The sequence below is a fragment of the Pan paniscus genome, chromosome 11 (genome assembly GCF_029289425.2).
Source record: "Pan paniscus chromosome 11, NHGRI_mPanPan1-v2.0_pri, whole genome shotgun sequence".
In the NCBI taxonomy this organism is placed as follows: Eukaryota; Metazoa; Chordata; class Mammalia; order Primates; family Hominidae; genus Pan; species Pan paniscus.
Window position 1 is genome coordinate 39,045,557 of NC_073260.2, and position 15,408 is coordinate 39,060,964.

A 15,408-nucleotide genomic window follows, 5' to 3' on the forward strand; every position below is an offset into this window, starting at 1 on the left:
CAGAGCAGCAGGCGAGCGAGCATTACCACCTGAGTTCTGCCTCCTGTCAGATCAGCAGCGGCATTAGATTCTCATAGGGGTGCAAACCCTACTCTGAACTGCGCATGTGAGGGGTCTAAGTTGCGCTCATTATGAGAATCTAACTAATAATGCCTGATGGTCTGAGGTGGAACAGTTTCATCCTGAAACCATCCCCCAACCAACCCAATTCTGTGGAAACATTGTCTTCCACGAAACCAGTCCCTAGTGCTAAAAAAGTTTGGGAGTTGCTGCTGTAGAGTATCTTAAAGATCTTCCTAAACATATACAGTTCATTTGTATAACAGCACCCCCAAGTTTACTTCAATAGGAGTGCAGTGCTACCCAGGAATATATAAAGAGGTGTTTTGTGTTACATGTGGTTCAGAAACCACAATGGAAAAAAAACAATGAAACAAGCTGTTTTAAATCACTATCAAGAGCTACTCCCAAACACGTATCTAGACATACACAGTGATACATGCCTAAGAACTTATCTCTTTCTCTTACAAAACACAAACCCAGTTCAGCAATACTTACAGTCAACACTGGAGTTGTCAACAGGCCCCACGCAAAGAATTCAAGGAAGATGACAATAGCAGCATGGTACACACTTGGTCGGCCAAAGCCTTGTAGCTAAAAAAGAAAGTTATTATGAAAATTAGCAAAGAAATATAAGAAATCTATTATCTTAAAATGGTATAGAAAAAAATGTGTAAAAATGTGTAAAAAAATTTAGGGCCTACCTCTGTCATTTAAAATAAAACTTCATTCTGTGTTATCCTTGATGCCTTCACTTTCCCTAATAAGGGAAGATGCTAAGATTATAGACTTTCGGTTGGGCGCGGTGGCTCAAGCTTGTAATCTCAGCACTTTGGGAGGCCAAGGCGGGCAGATCACAAGGTCAGGAGTTCAAGACCAGCATGGTTAACATAGTGAAACCCCACCTCTACTAAAAAATACAAAAATTAGCCAGGCATGGTGGCGGGCTACTTGGTCCCAGCTACTCGGGAGGCTTGAACCCCGGTGCCGGAGCTTGCAGTGAGCCGAAATCCCGCCACTGCACTCCAACCTGGGTGACATAGCAAGACTCTATCTTGAAAGAAAAAAAGATTATAGACTTTTGATCTATCCCATCGACGCAAATCACTGGAGCTTTAGTAGAAAATCAACTGGATCTTCAAGAAACTAAGTTTCCAAGATCTGACTGCTCTGTCCCTTACGAATTACGTGTTGCTTAGCAACTTAACTTCTCTAGGGCTGAAGTTTCTTTACCTACATAATAAGAGAGATGGGTATGGGCATCACATGCTCAAAGGCCTGAGGGGCAGCTCGGATGACTTTAAATCAGTATGGAATATCTTGAGATATCCCAATTCTAGAGATGTTTAGAAGCAGAGGATGAAAAGTGTGCAATAATGTCTTTGCACGCTCTTATTTATCATCTCTCCCACAGATTACTACAATGACCTGTTAACCCTGCCTTGACTCGTTTTCCCTGTCCCCTCCAAACTTGTGGTGACATTACACTCAGAGTGAACTTTTTAAAAATACAAATCTTATTCCATCACTCCTGTGGAAAACTGCGAAAACAAGGAACTGCAAAAACAAAGAGCTACAAATTGCTCTCATTCCTGTACACACACATTTTCACAATATGACTTTGCTGCCAATTCCATCAAAAGGTTCAATCTGTTTCTCCATGTCCCTAGATCAAAGCTGGTTTGACAACTTCCTCTAACCAACAGTCAGGTGAAGACAAAACATGGATTTCTGAACCTAGATTGCCAAAGATCAAGACTACCACAAGGAGAAATATCTTCCTGCCACAGGCATATGAGAGGATAAGAAACTCTCCCTATCAAGGCCTCACAGACAAACCAGTTAACAGCCATCACCAACTGTCAGACATAGGAGCAAGGCCATCTTAGACGACCCAATTACAATCAGGCCTGCAGGTCACTGCAGAAGCATGAGACACACCGAGAGAAATCAGTGAAGAACTCTCGCTGAGTTCCACTCAAACCCCTAACCCAAAGAATAGTAATAAATTGTTGTTGTTTTAAGCCATTAAGTACAAGGGTTGTTTCTTAATTAGCATTTTTTTTTTTTTTTTTTTTTTTGAGATGAAGTCTCGCTTTGTTGCCCAGGCTGGAGTGCAGTGGCGTGATCTCAGCTTACTGCAAAGTGCTGGGATTACAGGTATGAGCCCCCATACCCGGCCCACATTCTTTTTAATAGCTAACTACTCAGTATCTCATTGTATGAATGTGCCATAATTTTAACCAATCAAATATTGATAGGAGTACATGGAATTTTCACTTATTTAAAACTGCTGCAATTAACTTTTTAAATTTTGGAATATTAAACCTACAGAAAAGTTGCAAAAACCAAGAGTTCCTGTATATCCTTCACCCAGCTTCCCCAAATGTTAAAATCTTCTATAACCATGGTATAATTATCTAAACCAGGAAATTAGCATTGCTACAAAACTTTAATCTACATATCTTATTTGAATTTTGCCATTTTTCCCATTTTCTTTTTCTGGTTCAGAATCTAATCAAAGATTTAACACTGCATTTAGTTCTCACATTTCTTTAGGCTCTTCCAATCTAAGTCAGTTCCCAAGACTTTTATTTTTTTACTTTCATGATCTTGATACTTTCAGGGAATACTAGTATACTCTTCACCAATAATTTTATAGAGTGTCCCTCAATTTGAATTAATCTAATATTCTCTCATGACTAGATTGAGGTTATACATTTTATTTTATAAAAATATGTCACATCTCATAAAATTCACCATTTTCGAGTGCACACAAGTCAGCAGTTTTTGGAATATTCACAAGATTATACAACCATCACCACTATCTAACTCCAGAACATGTTTATCACCCCCTAAAAGAAGCCCTACACCTATTAGGAGACATTCTTCATTTCCTTCTCCCCCTACTTCCCCTCAGAACCACTAATCTACTTTCTGTCTCTATGGATTTGCCTATTCTGGGATCATACATAAATAGAATCCGTAAATGGAATCACACAACATGCAGCCTTTTGTGTCTAGCTTCTTCCAATCAGCATATTTTCAAGGTTCATCCATGTTGTAGCATGTGTCAGTATTTCATTCAATTTTATAGCTAAATGATATTCCACTGCATCAATATACTGCATTTTGTTTATCCATTCATCAGTTCATAGACACTTGGGTTGTTTCCATCTTTGGCTATTATGAATAATGCTGCTATAAACATTGATGTACAAGTTTTTGTATGAACATGTTTCCAGTTCCCTTGGCTATACACATAAGGGTGAAAATGGTGGGACTATTAATATCCTTTTATTAGCATTCTAGGATAAATTTCTAGAAGTGAAGTTGCAGGGCCAAAGAATATACACATTCTAATTTAGAATCCAATTATAATTTTAAAGTTTCACTAATTAGGAGTCAAAAAAATACTTCATCTTATGTCACCTAATCAACTATCTCTAACATATAAAAAGCTTCTAAAAATGTTAAGAAAAAGACTAACAGCCCAATAAAAAGATTGGCAAGAAATATGAACCAGTTCACTGAAATCAAATGTCCCTTAGTAGCCTCACTTGTATTAAGAAACATGCAAAATTAAGCTAAATTCAAACACAAGTTCTCAGTATCAGACATTAAAAATTCAAAAATTCAAACGTTTGTAAACTATTGATGAAGCAACTGAAAAGAAACACAAACTGCAAATAGGAATGAAAAATGGTACACCACTATGCAAGAAAATTCAGCAACATCTAGACAAATTACATATTTACCCTTTGAAGCAACAATTCTACTTTATCCCTAAACTATGAGGTGCCATATGCACAAAGCTAAAACACTGTAACAGCAAAAATTAACTCTGGGCCAGGGGAAGTGGCTCACACCTATAATCACAGCACTTTGGGAGGCTGAGGCAGGCGGATCACTTGAGGTCAGGAGTTCATGACAAGCCTGGCCATCATGGTGAAACCCCATCGCTACTAAAAATACAAAAATTAGCAAGGCTTGGTGGCGGGTGCCTGTAATCCCAGCTACTAGGGAGGCTGAGGTAGGAGAATGGCTTGAACCTGGGAGGAGGAGGTTGCAGTGAGCCAAGATCACGCCATTGCACTCCAGCCTGGGCAACAAGCACGAAACTCTGTCTCAAAAAAAAAACATCGGCTAACGAATGAAGAAAGGAATAATTAACTTAGAATCCTGCCACTTCACAGCCTTACTGAAATAGTGAATCTAGGCCATGACCATTAATGGCCACTGAAATCACTGGGTAAAAGCTGACAAGGTACAAGGGAATAATCAAACTGATAACACCTGAAACCTGATCAATCATAACATCACAGACAGAGATCATTTGCCACATGATGTAATACAACAAAAAAATACCACCACTTAAGAAGTATTCTTTGAAAAAACAAAGTGAAACAAAAAACCTGGATTCAATGCAGTCAAGACATAAACCAGTATACAGAAAATGCAGGTAAAACAAGATTGGCCTTGTTGCAGTAGGGTGATGAATATGGGGAGGTATTCCTAATAATATGTAAAGGTAACCACAAAAAAAGCTTTAAACAGATTGCTAAAAAGAAAAGAACTTACAGTCTCATTAACAATTTTAAAAAAGAACAACTTACAGTCTCCTTAACAATTCTGGAGGATACCTGTCCTGCCATATCCTAAGACTGCATAATAATTTTTTAATTTTTTGCCAGGTGCGGTGGCTCATGCCTGTAATCCCAGCACTTTGGGAGGCCGAGGCAGGCATTTCAGGACCAGCCTGGCCAACATGGCAAAACCCCATCTCTACTAAAAATACAAAAATTAGCCAGGCGTGACGGCAAGTGCCTGTAATCCTAGCTGCTCAGGAGGCTGAGGCAGGAGAACCACTGGAGCCCAGGAGGCGGAGGCTGCAGTGAGCCAAGATCACACCACTGCACTCCAGCCTGGGGGACAGAGTGAGACTCCATCTCAAATAATAATAATTTTAAAATTTTTGCTAATTCGATTTTTTTAATGGTTATCTAATTTTATTTTGTATTTCCCTTACTCCCAATGAAGCTGAGCTTCTTTCCTATGATTAGGAATTTGCATTTCTTTTTCTGTGAACTGCCTATTCATCTTCTGTCAATTTTTTATTGGTGACTTTAATCTTTCATATTGATTTATAGGACCCCTTTAGAATCAATATTAAAAACATTTATACAATGCAACATCAAATTATCATTCTCAGCCAGGAGCGGTGGTGTGCACCTGTAGTCCCAGCTATTTGGAAGGATCACCTGAGCCTAGGAGTTCAAGTCCAGCCTGGGCAACACAGCAAGAACCCCATCTCTTAGGGGGGAAAAAAAATAGGCCCAGTGCAGTAGCTCATGCCAGTAATCCTGGCACTTTGTGAGGCTCAGGCGGCAGGTGGGAGATTTACTTGAGGCTAGGAGTTCAAGACCAGTATAGACAACACAGTGAGACTCGATCTCTCCAAAAAATTTAAAAATTAACCAGGCATGGTGACATGTGTCTGTAGTACCACCTCCTCAGGAGACTGAGGCAGGAAGATCGCTGGAGCGCAGGAGTTTAAGGCTACAATGAGCTATGACTGCACCACTGCACTCTAGCCTAGGCCACAAAGTGAGATTCCAGTCTCGTTTAGGAAAAAAAAAAAGCCATCGTCCTCACCTACCGGCATCAATACTCTCTAAAAATAAAAGGCACAAATACACAAATCAACAATAGCTGGAGACTTCAATACCCATTTTCAGTAACTGATAGAACAATTAGAAGATCAGCAAGAAATAGAAGACTTCAGTAACACTGTACACTAACTAAACCTAACAGACATTTATTGAACACTCTTCCCAACATGATATAAATCCTCAAGTGCACATGAGAAGACTGTAAAACAAGTTTGAATAAATTTAAAAGGAGTTAATGTATACAAACTATGTTCTTGACCACACAGAATGAAATTAGACATCATTAACTTAAGAAAATTTGGAAAATTCATGAATATTAAAATATTTAAACATACTCCTAAATAACAGATAAAGAAATCACAAGGAAAGTTACAAAACTTTCATTTGAACAAAAATGAAAATGTAACACACCAGTTGAATGCAGCTTAAAGCAGCGCTTAACAGGAAGTGTACAGCTGTAGATGTGTGGTTATAAAAGATCTCAAATCAATAATTTAACTTTCCACGGTAAGAAACTAGAAGAGAGCAAACTAAACTCAAAGCAAGGAAAGAAAGATCAGAGCATATACAAATGTGATACAGAATAGAAAAGCAATATAGAAAAATCGACAAAATCAGGCCGGGTGCAGTGTGAGCCTAGCACTTTGGGGGGTCAAGGCGGGCAGAACACTTGAACCCAGGAGTTAAGACCAGCTTGGGCAACATGGTGAAACCCTGTCTCTACTAAAAATACAAAAAAGAAAAAGTTTACCCAAGCATGGTGGCACATACACCTATAGTCCCAGCTATTTGGGAGGCTGCAGTGGGAGAATCGCCTGAGTCCAGGAAGTTGAGGGTGCAATGAGCCATCATCATACCACTGTACTCCAGTCTGGGAGAAGGGAGTGAAACCTTGCCTTAAAAAAAAAAAAAAAAAAGGAGGCCGGGCGCAGTGGCCTGTAATCCCAGCACTTTGGGAGGCCGAGGCAGGCGGATCATGAGGTCAGGAGGTCGAGACCATCCTGGCTAACATGGTAAAACCCCATCTCTACTAAAAATTAAAAATAAAAAAAATTAGCCAGGCGTGGTGGCGGATGCCTGTAGTCCCAGCTACTTGGGAGGCTGAGGCAGGAGAATCGCTTGAACCCAGGAGGCAGGGGAGCTTGCAGTGAGCAGAGATCGTGCCACTGCAATCCAGCCTGGGTGACAGAGCGAGACTCCGTCTCAAAAAACAAAACAAAACAAAAAACAGAAAAAGGAAAGGGAAGAGAAAATCAACAAAACCAAAATTGATTTAATGAAAATATCAAACTAATGGACAAACCAAGAAAACAGAAGACCTGAATTACTAATACCAGAAATGGAACAGAAGATAATAATGGTCAACCTTACAGAAACAGGATTATAAGGGAGTCTCATAGACAATTAGCCAACAAACTGGATAAATGAAACAAAATGGACAAACTCCTAGAAACACATAACCTACTAAAAATGAATCATGAAGAAACAGAAAATATAAATAGACCTATAACTAGTAAGGAGACTGAATCAGTAATCAAAAACCTCCCAGAATTCCAGCAGAGTTAAAGAATTAAACCTCTTCCCAAGACATGAAGAGGAGGGAGCACTTTCTAACTCACTCTCTGAAGCCAGCATTACAGTAGTTGCCCCCTTATCCAAGGGGGATACATTCCAAGATCCCTAGTGGATGCCTCGTAAAGTACCAAACCCTATACAGCTGTTCCTCGACTTACAAAGGGGTCACGTCTCAATAAACCGACTGTAAGTTGAAAATATACTAACTTGAAAGTCGCTTTAGACTTATGATATATTCAACCTATGATGGGCTTATCCAGACAACCCAATCATAAGTAGAGGTGCATACTCAATGCCTATTGCTTTTGCATCAAGGTAAAGTTGAAAAATCTTAAGTCCAACCATCAAATTTGGGACCATCTGTATATACTGTTTTTTCCTCCACACACCTATGATTGAGTTTAATTTTTAATTAGGCACAGTCCTCTTGTGCTTTTGGTCATTATTAAATAAAATAAGGGCTACTTGAACACAAGCACTGTGATACAGCAGTCCATCCGATAACTGATGGCTGACTGACTGACAGATGGGCAGCATATAGAGTGTAAATGCTGGACGAAGGAATGGAGCAAGATGAAGATGGCAAAATATTTCATCACACTACTCAGAATGTGACGTGTAACTTAAAACTTATGAATTTTTATTTCTGGAATTTTCCATTTAGGATTATCAAACCTCAGCCCACTTCGGGTAACTGAAACCATGGAAAGCAAAACCACAGAGAGCAAAATCACAGATCAGGGAGTACTGCCATACTCTAAAAAAGCCAGACAAAGACACTACAAGAAAACTATAGGGCCAGGCACAGTGGCTCATGCCTGTAATCCCAGCACTTTGGGAGGCCGAGGCGGGTGGATCACAAGATCAAGAGTTCGACACCAGCCTGGCCAACATAGTGAAACCACGCCTCTTCCAAGAATACAAAAATTAGCCGGGCATGGTAGTGCGTGCCTGTAATCTCAGCTACTCAGGTGACGGAGGCCAGAAAATTGCTTGAATCTGGGAGGCGGAGGTTGCAGTGAGCTGAGATCATGCCACACTGCACTCTAGCCTGGGTGACAGAGCAAGACTCCATCTCAAAAAAAAAAAAAAAAAAGAAAACTACAGACCAATTTTCCTTATGCACATTGATGCAAAAATCCTCAACAAAATATTAGCAAACCAAATTCAACAGTTTATTAAGCAGTTTATTATGGTTATACACCATAACCAAGGACTTATTCTAAGAATGTAATAACAGTTCACCTATGAAAACCAATCAATGTAATACAACACATTAAAATAAAGAGGAAAAACCCACATAATCATCTTAATTGATGCAGTAAAAGCATCTGACAAAATTCAACACACTTTCATAATAAAAACACTTAGAAAGCTAAGAAAAGAATAAAATTATCTCAAATAATAAAGGCCAAATATGAAAAACCCATACTTCACATCATATTCAATGGGGAAAGGCTGGAAAAAGGCTGGAAACTTTTCCTCTAAGATCAGAAACAAGACAAAGATGCACACTTTCCCCACTTCTATTCAGTATAATACAATACTGGAAATTCTAGCCAGAGTAATATGGCAAGAAAAAGAAAGAAAAGGCATCCAAACTGGAAATGAAGAAGTAAAATTATCTCTGTTCGCTGATGACAAGATCTCATAAGACCCTAAAAATTCCACACACAAAAAACCTGTTACAACTAATAAATGAATTTAACAAAGTTACAAGATACAAAATCAACATTAAAAATCAGCTGCATTTCTATACACTAAAGATTAACAATGTTAAAATGAAACTTAAAAAATTCAAATTGGGCTGAGTGCAGTGGCTCACACCTGTAATCCTAATGTTTTGGGAGGCCAAGGCAGGAAGACAGCATGAGCTCAGGAATTTGAGGCCCTCCCAGGCGACATAGTGAGACTTTGTCTCTACTAATAATCAAAAAACGGCTGGGCGCAGTGGCTCACTCCTGTAATCCCAGCATTTTGGGAAGCCGAGGCAGGCAGATCATGTGAGGTTGGGAGTTTGAGGTCAGCCTGACCAACATGGTGAAAACCTGTCTCTACCAACAATACAAAATTAGCTGGGTGTGGTGGTGCCTGCCTGTAATCCCAGCTACATGGGAGTCTGAGGCAGAAGAATCACTTGAACCTGGGAGGCGGGGGTTGTGGTGAGCCGAGATTGCACCACTGCACTCCAGCCTGCAACGACAGTGAAACTGTGTTTAAAAAAAAATAATAATCAAAAAACTTAGCCAGACGTGCTGGCGTACACCTGTGGTCCCATCTACTCAGGAGGCTGAGGTGGGAGGATCACTTGAAACTGGGAGTTCAAGTTTGCAGTGAGCTACGATCACCCCACTACACTCCAGCCTGGGCAAGAGTGACACCCAGCCTCAAAATAAATAAATAAATAAATAAAAATAAAAATTCAAGTTGCAATAGCATCATAAAGAATAAGATACTTAGGAATAAATTTAACCAAGAAGGTGAATGACCTCTATGCTTAAAACTGTAAGACACTGCTGAAAGAAATTAAAGAAGATATAAATAAACATAAAGACATCCCATGTTCATGGATTTAAAGATTTAATATAGTTAAGGTATCACTGTTACCAAAAGTGATCTGCAGATTCAATGCCAGTCCTATCAAAATCCCAATGATGCTTTTTGCAAGAAGAGAAAATTCCATCCTAAAATTTATATAGAATCTTAAGGGATCCCCAATAGCCGAAACAATCTTGAAAAAGAAAAAAAATTATCTCACAATTTCTGAATTCAGAACTTAGTATAAACATATGGCAATCAAAAACAGTGTGGTTCTGGCATAAAAACAGACGTATAGACCAACGGAATAAAAAGCCCAAGTGGGCATGGTGGTGTGTGCCTGTATTTCTACCTACTGAGGAAGCTTAGACAGGAGAATCACTTGAGCCCAGGAGTTCAAGTCCAGTCTGGGCAACATGGCAAAGCACAGTCTTTTTTTTTTTTTTTTTTTTTTTTTGAGACGGAGTCTCGCTCTGTCGCCCAGGCTGGAGTGCAGTGGCGCGATTTCCGCTCACTGCAAGCGTGGTCCACCTCCCAGGTTCATGCCATTCTCCTGCCTCAGCCTCCCGAGTATCTGGGACCACAGGCGCCCGCCACCATGCCCGGCTAATTTTTTGTATTTTTAGTAGAGATGGGGTTTCACCATGTTAGCCAGGATAGTCTCAATCTCCTGACCTCGTGATCTGCCCGCCTCAGCCTTCCAAAGTGCTGGGATTACAGGCATGAGCCACTGCGCCTGGCCTAGTCTTTTAAAAAAATAAATTAAAAGCCTGGAAATAAAAAGCCCAGAAGTAAATACATATATGTCACAAATGATATGCAACAAGGGTACCAAGGCCATTTAATGAGAAAGGAAGGACAGTCTTTCAGCAAATGGTGATGGAAAAACTGGATATCCACATTAAAAAGAATGAAGTTGGATCGCTACCCTAAACCATATATAAAAGTTAATTCAAAATGTACCAAAAATCTAAACATAAAAGCAAAACCTATGAAACCCTTAGAAGAAAACATGGAGGAAAGCTTCCTGGTATTGGATTTGACAATGACTTCTTGGATATGGCACCAAAAGAACAGCCAACAAAAGAAAAAATACATAAAAATCAAACTTCATCAAAATGAAAAACCTTCATATATCAAAGGATACTATCAAGACAGTGAAAAGGCAATCTACAGAATGGCACAAAATACATGCAAATCACATATCTGATAAGAGATTAATACCTAGAATATATAATAAACTTTTTCAACTCACAGACAAAATAACAACTCAATTAAAAACAGGCAAGGAAACTGAATAGACCTCTCTAAAAGAGATACACAAATGGCCAAGAAGCACATGAAAAGATACACATAGGCCGGGCGCGGTGGCTCATGTATGTATGTAACCCCAGCACTTTGGGAGGCTGAGGCAGACAGATCACTTGAGATCAGGAATTTGAAACCACCCTGGCCAACATGGTGAAACCCTGTCTCTAGTAAAAATACAAAAATTAGCCAGGCATGGTGGCGCATGCCTGTGTTCCTAGCTACTCTGGGGGCTGAAGCAGGAGAACTGCTTGAATCCGGGAGGCGGAGTTTGCAGTGAGCCAAGATTGCACCACTGCACTCCTGCCTAAGAGACAGACCAAAAATCTGTCCCCCAAAAAAACAAAAAAGAGAAAGAAAAAAGAAAAGATACACATCACTTATCATTAGGGAAATGCAAATCAAAACCATGAGGTATCACCACATACTCATTAGGATGGCTACTGTTTTAATCTGTTTTGTGCTGCTGTAACAGGATACTTGAGACTGGGTAGTTTATAAATAACAGACATATATTTTCTCACAGTTTTGGAGGCAGGGAAGTCCAAAACAAGGTATTAGCATCTGGGGTGGACAGTCTTACAGCATCCTCACAAAGCAGAAGGTGGAAGGGCAAAAGTGGGTGAGCCCTCTCCCACAAGCCCTTTTTAATAGCAGCATTAATCCACTGATAATGGTGTAGCCCTCATGACATAAACCCTTCCCAAAAGGCGCCACCTCCCAATTACTCCTGCACTGGGAATTAAGTTCCCAACACATGAATTTTGGGAGACACATTCAGACTACAGTAGCTGTGATTTTTTTCTTAAATAAGAAAATAAGTGCTGGCAAGGACATGAAGAAATTAGAAGCCCCGCACACTGTTGGTAGGAATGTAAAATGGTGCAGCCCCTATGGAAAACGGTTTGGCAGGTACTCAAAAAATTAAAAATAGAATTACTCCATGACCCAGCAATTCCACTTTTGGCTATCTATTCAAAAGAAACAACAGCAGGGACTTGAACAGATTTTTATATACCCAAATTCACAGAATTCTCTCACAACAGCCAAACCGTAGAAGCAACCCAAGTGTTCAACTTATGAATGTTTAAACAAAATATGGTGCATGTATACAATGGAATATCATTCAACCTTAAAAAAAAAAAGGAAACTGACTGTCACAACATGGATGAACATTAAGGACGTTGCAGTAAGTGAAATAAGCCAGTCACGGCTGGTAACGGTGGCTCATGCCTGTAATCCCAGCACTTTGGGAGGCCGAGGTGGGTGGATCACCTTAGGTCAGGAGTTTGAGACCAGCGTGGCCAACATGGTGCAAACCCGTCTCTACTAAAATACAAAAAAATTAGCCAGGCGTGGTGGCGGGCGCCTGTAATCCCAGCTACTTGGGAGGCTGAGGCAAGAGAATCACTTGAACCCGGCAGGCGGAGGTTGCAGTGAGCCGAGATCGCGCCACTGCACTCCAGCCTGGGCAACAAGAGTGAAATGGAAATGGAAAGGAAAAGAAAGGAGCCAGTCACAAAAAAATCAAATATGGCATAATTTCACTTATATGAGGTACCCACAGTAATTAAATTCATAGACAGTAAGTAGAATAGTGACTACCAGGGGCTAGGGAGTTATTGCTTAATGGGCACAGAGTTCAGTTTGGGATGATGAAAAATTCTAGAGACAGACAGTGGTAATGAGTATACAACAATGTGAATGTACTTAATGCTACTGAACTGAAACTTTAAAAACTATGTTATGCATATAAACTAAAATAAAAATAAGTAACTCAAACTACATCATGCATTAAAAATAAAATGCAAAACTATTAGCTTCTAGAGGATTATTAGGAGAAAATATAAGTGAACTTGGTCACATGGTTTCAAGATGAGTCTGTAGGTACAAGACTAAAGTCATGCCACATGCAAGAAAAAGTTGATATATTGGACTTCACTAAAATTAAAAACCTCTGCTCTGCAAAAGACACTGGTAAGTGAATGAAAAGATAAGCCACAGATTGGAAGAAAGTATCTGCAACAATCTTATCTGATAAAGAACTTAAGAACATAGAAAGCGCCCTTACAAGTCACTAATACAACAACCCAATTAAAAAATGGGCAAATGATCTGAGAAAAGGGAGAGATGGAGAGTGACAGTTAATGGATAGATATAGGGACTCTTTTTGGGGAGATGAAAATGTTCTAGAATTAGATAGTGATAGTTCTACAACACCGTGAATATATATTAAAAAACCAAACTGTATACTTTTAAAATGATGAACTGTATGGTACGTGAATGTATCTCAATTTTTAAAATGCAATAGAGAGAAAAGAGAGCAGAGATTCTTTTTCTGCCTCTGGAATACTTTAACTGTATGTGAAGCCTAGAACTGTCAGAGGTGTGTGAACCAGAGCGACTCCATCTTGAATAGGAGCTGGGTAAATGAGACTGAAACCTACTGGGCTGTATTCCCAGACAGTTAAGGAATTCTAACTCAAAGGATGAAGATAGGGAGGACAAGATACAGGTCATAAAGACCTTGCTGATAAAGCAGGTTACAGTAAAGAAGCTGGCTAAAACCCACCAAAAACAAGACAGAAATGAGAGTGATCTCTGGTCATCGTCACTGCTATACTCCCACCAGTGCCATGACAGTTTACAAATGTCATGGCAACGTCAGGAAGTTACCCTATAGGTCTAAAAAGGGGAGGCATGAATAATCCACCCCTTGTTTAGCATATAATCAAGAAATAGCCATAAAAATGGGCACCAGCAGCCCTCAGGGCTGCTCTGTCTATGGAGTAGCCATTCTTTTGTTCCTCTACTTTCCTAATAAACTTGCTTTCACTTTAGGGACTTGCCCTGAATTCTTTCTTGTTCGAGGTCTATCCAGGAATCCTCTCTTGGAGTCTGGATTGGGACCCCTTTCCTGTAACTGAACTATGGCAGCCATCTTGAGACCATGAGAGCCAGACAAATCAACACACTGAAGATGGAAAGAACCTGGTCCTTGACGCAAAATCAAGGACCAATCCTGGAACTGTCTTTCCATCAGATTTCTTGTTAAATGAGCTAATAAATCCCGATCGTCAACAAGAAAAAGGGGGAGGGGTGACAGGACCGCAACAGTCTCCTCAAAGATGATATACAGATGGCAAATATGCCTATAAAAAGATGATCATTGCCGGGCGCAGTGGCTCACGCCTGTAATCCCAGGACTTTGGGAGGCCCAGGTCTTGATCACCTGAGGTCAGGAGTTCAAGACCAGCCTGGCCAAAACGGTGAAACCCCATCTCTACTAAAAATACAAAAAAAATTGCTGGTTGTGGTGGCGGACGCCTGTGATCCCAGCTACTTGGGAGGCTGAGGCAGGAGAAAATGCTTGAAATCGGAAGGCGGAGGTTGCAGTGAGCCAAGATCACGCCACTGCACTCCACCCTGGGTGACAGAGTGAGACTCTGTTTCAAAAACAACAACAAAAAAATTAGCCTGTGTTTGAGGGTCCTCTTTTCTATTGCAGTTGACCCCACATGAAAGAGCGAAACTCCGTCTCAAAAAAAAAAAAAAAAAAAAAAGGAAAAGAAAAGATGTTCATTATGTGTCACTGTCATTTTAAAATGCAAATTAAAACAACAAGATTGTTAGAAGGATGGATCTGAAATGCATATTGCTAAATGAAAGAAGCAAGTCTGAAAGGCTACAAACTGCAAGATACCATTTAAAGGGCATTCCGGAAAAAGCAAAACTATAGATAGTACCAGATCAGTGGTAGCTGGAGTTGGAGGGTAGGGTTAAATGGATGAAGCACAGGACACTTTCAGGTAGTAAAATTGTTCTGTATGATATTTTAATGATAGGTAAACGGCACCACGCATTTTTCAAAACCAGCAGAACTTCAGAGAACAAGAGTGAGCCTCAGTACATGTGAACTTTTAGAAAACATTTCAGAGGTGGAGAATCCCAGGATGGAATGCAGAATGTAGCAAAAGAATCTAATTGCAGTACAAACACATGAAACAACCTCACTAAAGGGGGTATGGGGAAAGGCAGTGATCCAAGCAACTCTGGGAAATAGTGGAGTCTTTTTTTTTTTTTTCATTTGGAAGCTGGAATTTTATCATAAGCAACAAATATTATCAGTTTTTTTTTTCCTTTAAGACTGGAGGCAAAAAAAGTTGCGCATAAATGAAACTGGCTCAATTTCCCCATAGAAATTATGTGTACAGGTCTTTGAATAAACATAGAAACTGACCCTTCCAGTTTTAAA

General features: G+C 39.9%; 1 protein-coding gene across 2 annotated transcripts in view; it reads right to left on the reverse strand.

Annotated features, from left to right (window-relative positions):
• Positions 1–15,408, reverse strand: part of LOC117981766 (major facilitator superfamily domain-containing 14C-like) — a 132,052-nt gene that overhangs the window by 76,635 nt on the left and 40,009 nt on the right. For both annotated transcript variants that reach the window (XR_008626665.2, XM_063593948.1), the window contains exon 3: positions 559–654. Coding sequence is in view for 1 of the 2 variants with exons in the window: in XM_063593948.1 (XP_063450018.1) it covers positions 559–654 (96 nt within the window). In the remaining variant the exon portion in view is untranslated. The remainder of the gene's footprint in view (positions 1–558; positions 655–15,408) is intronic.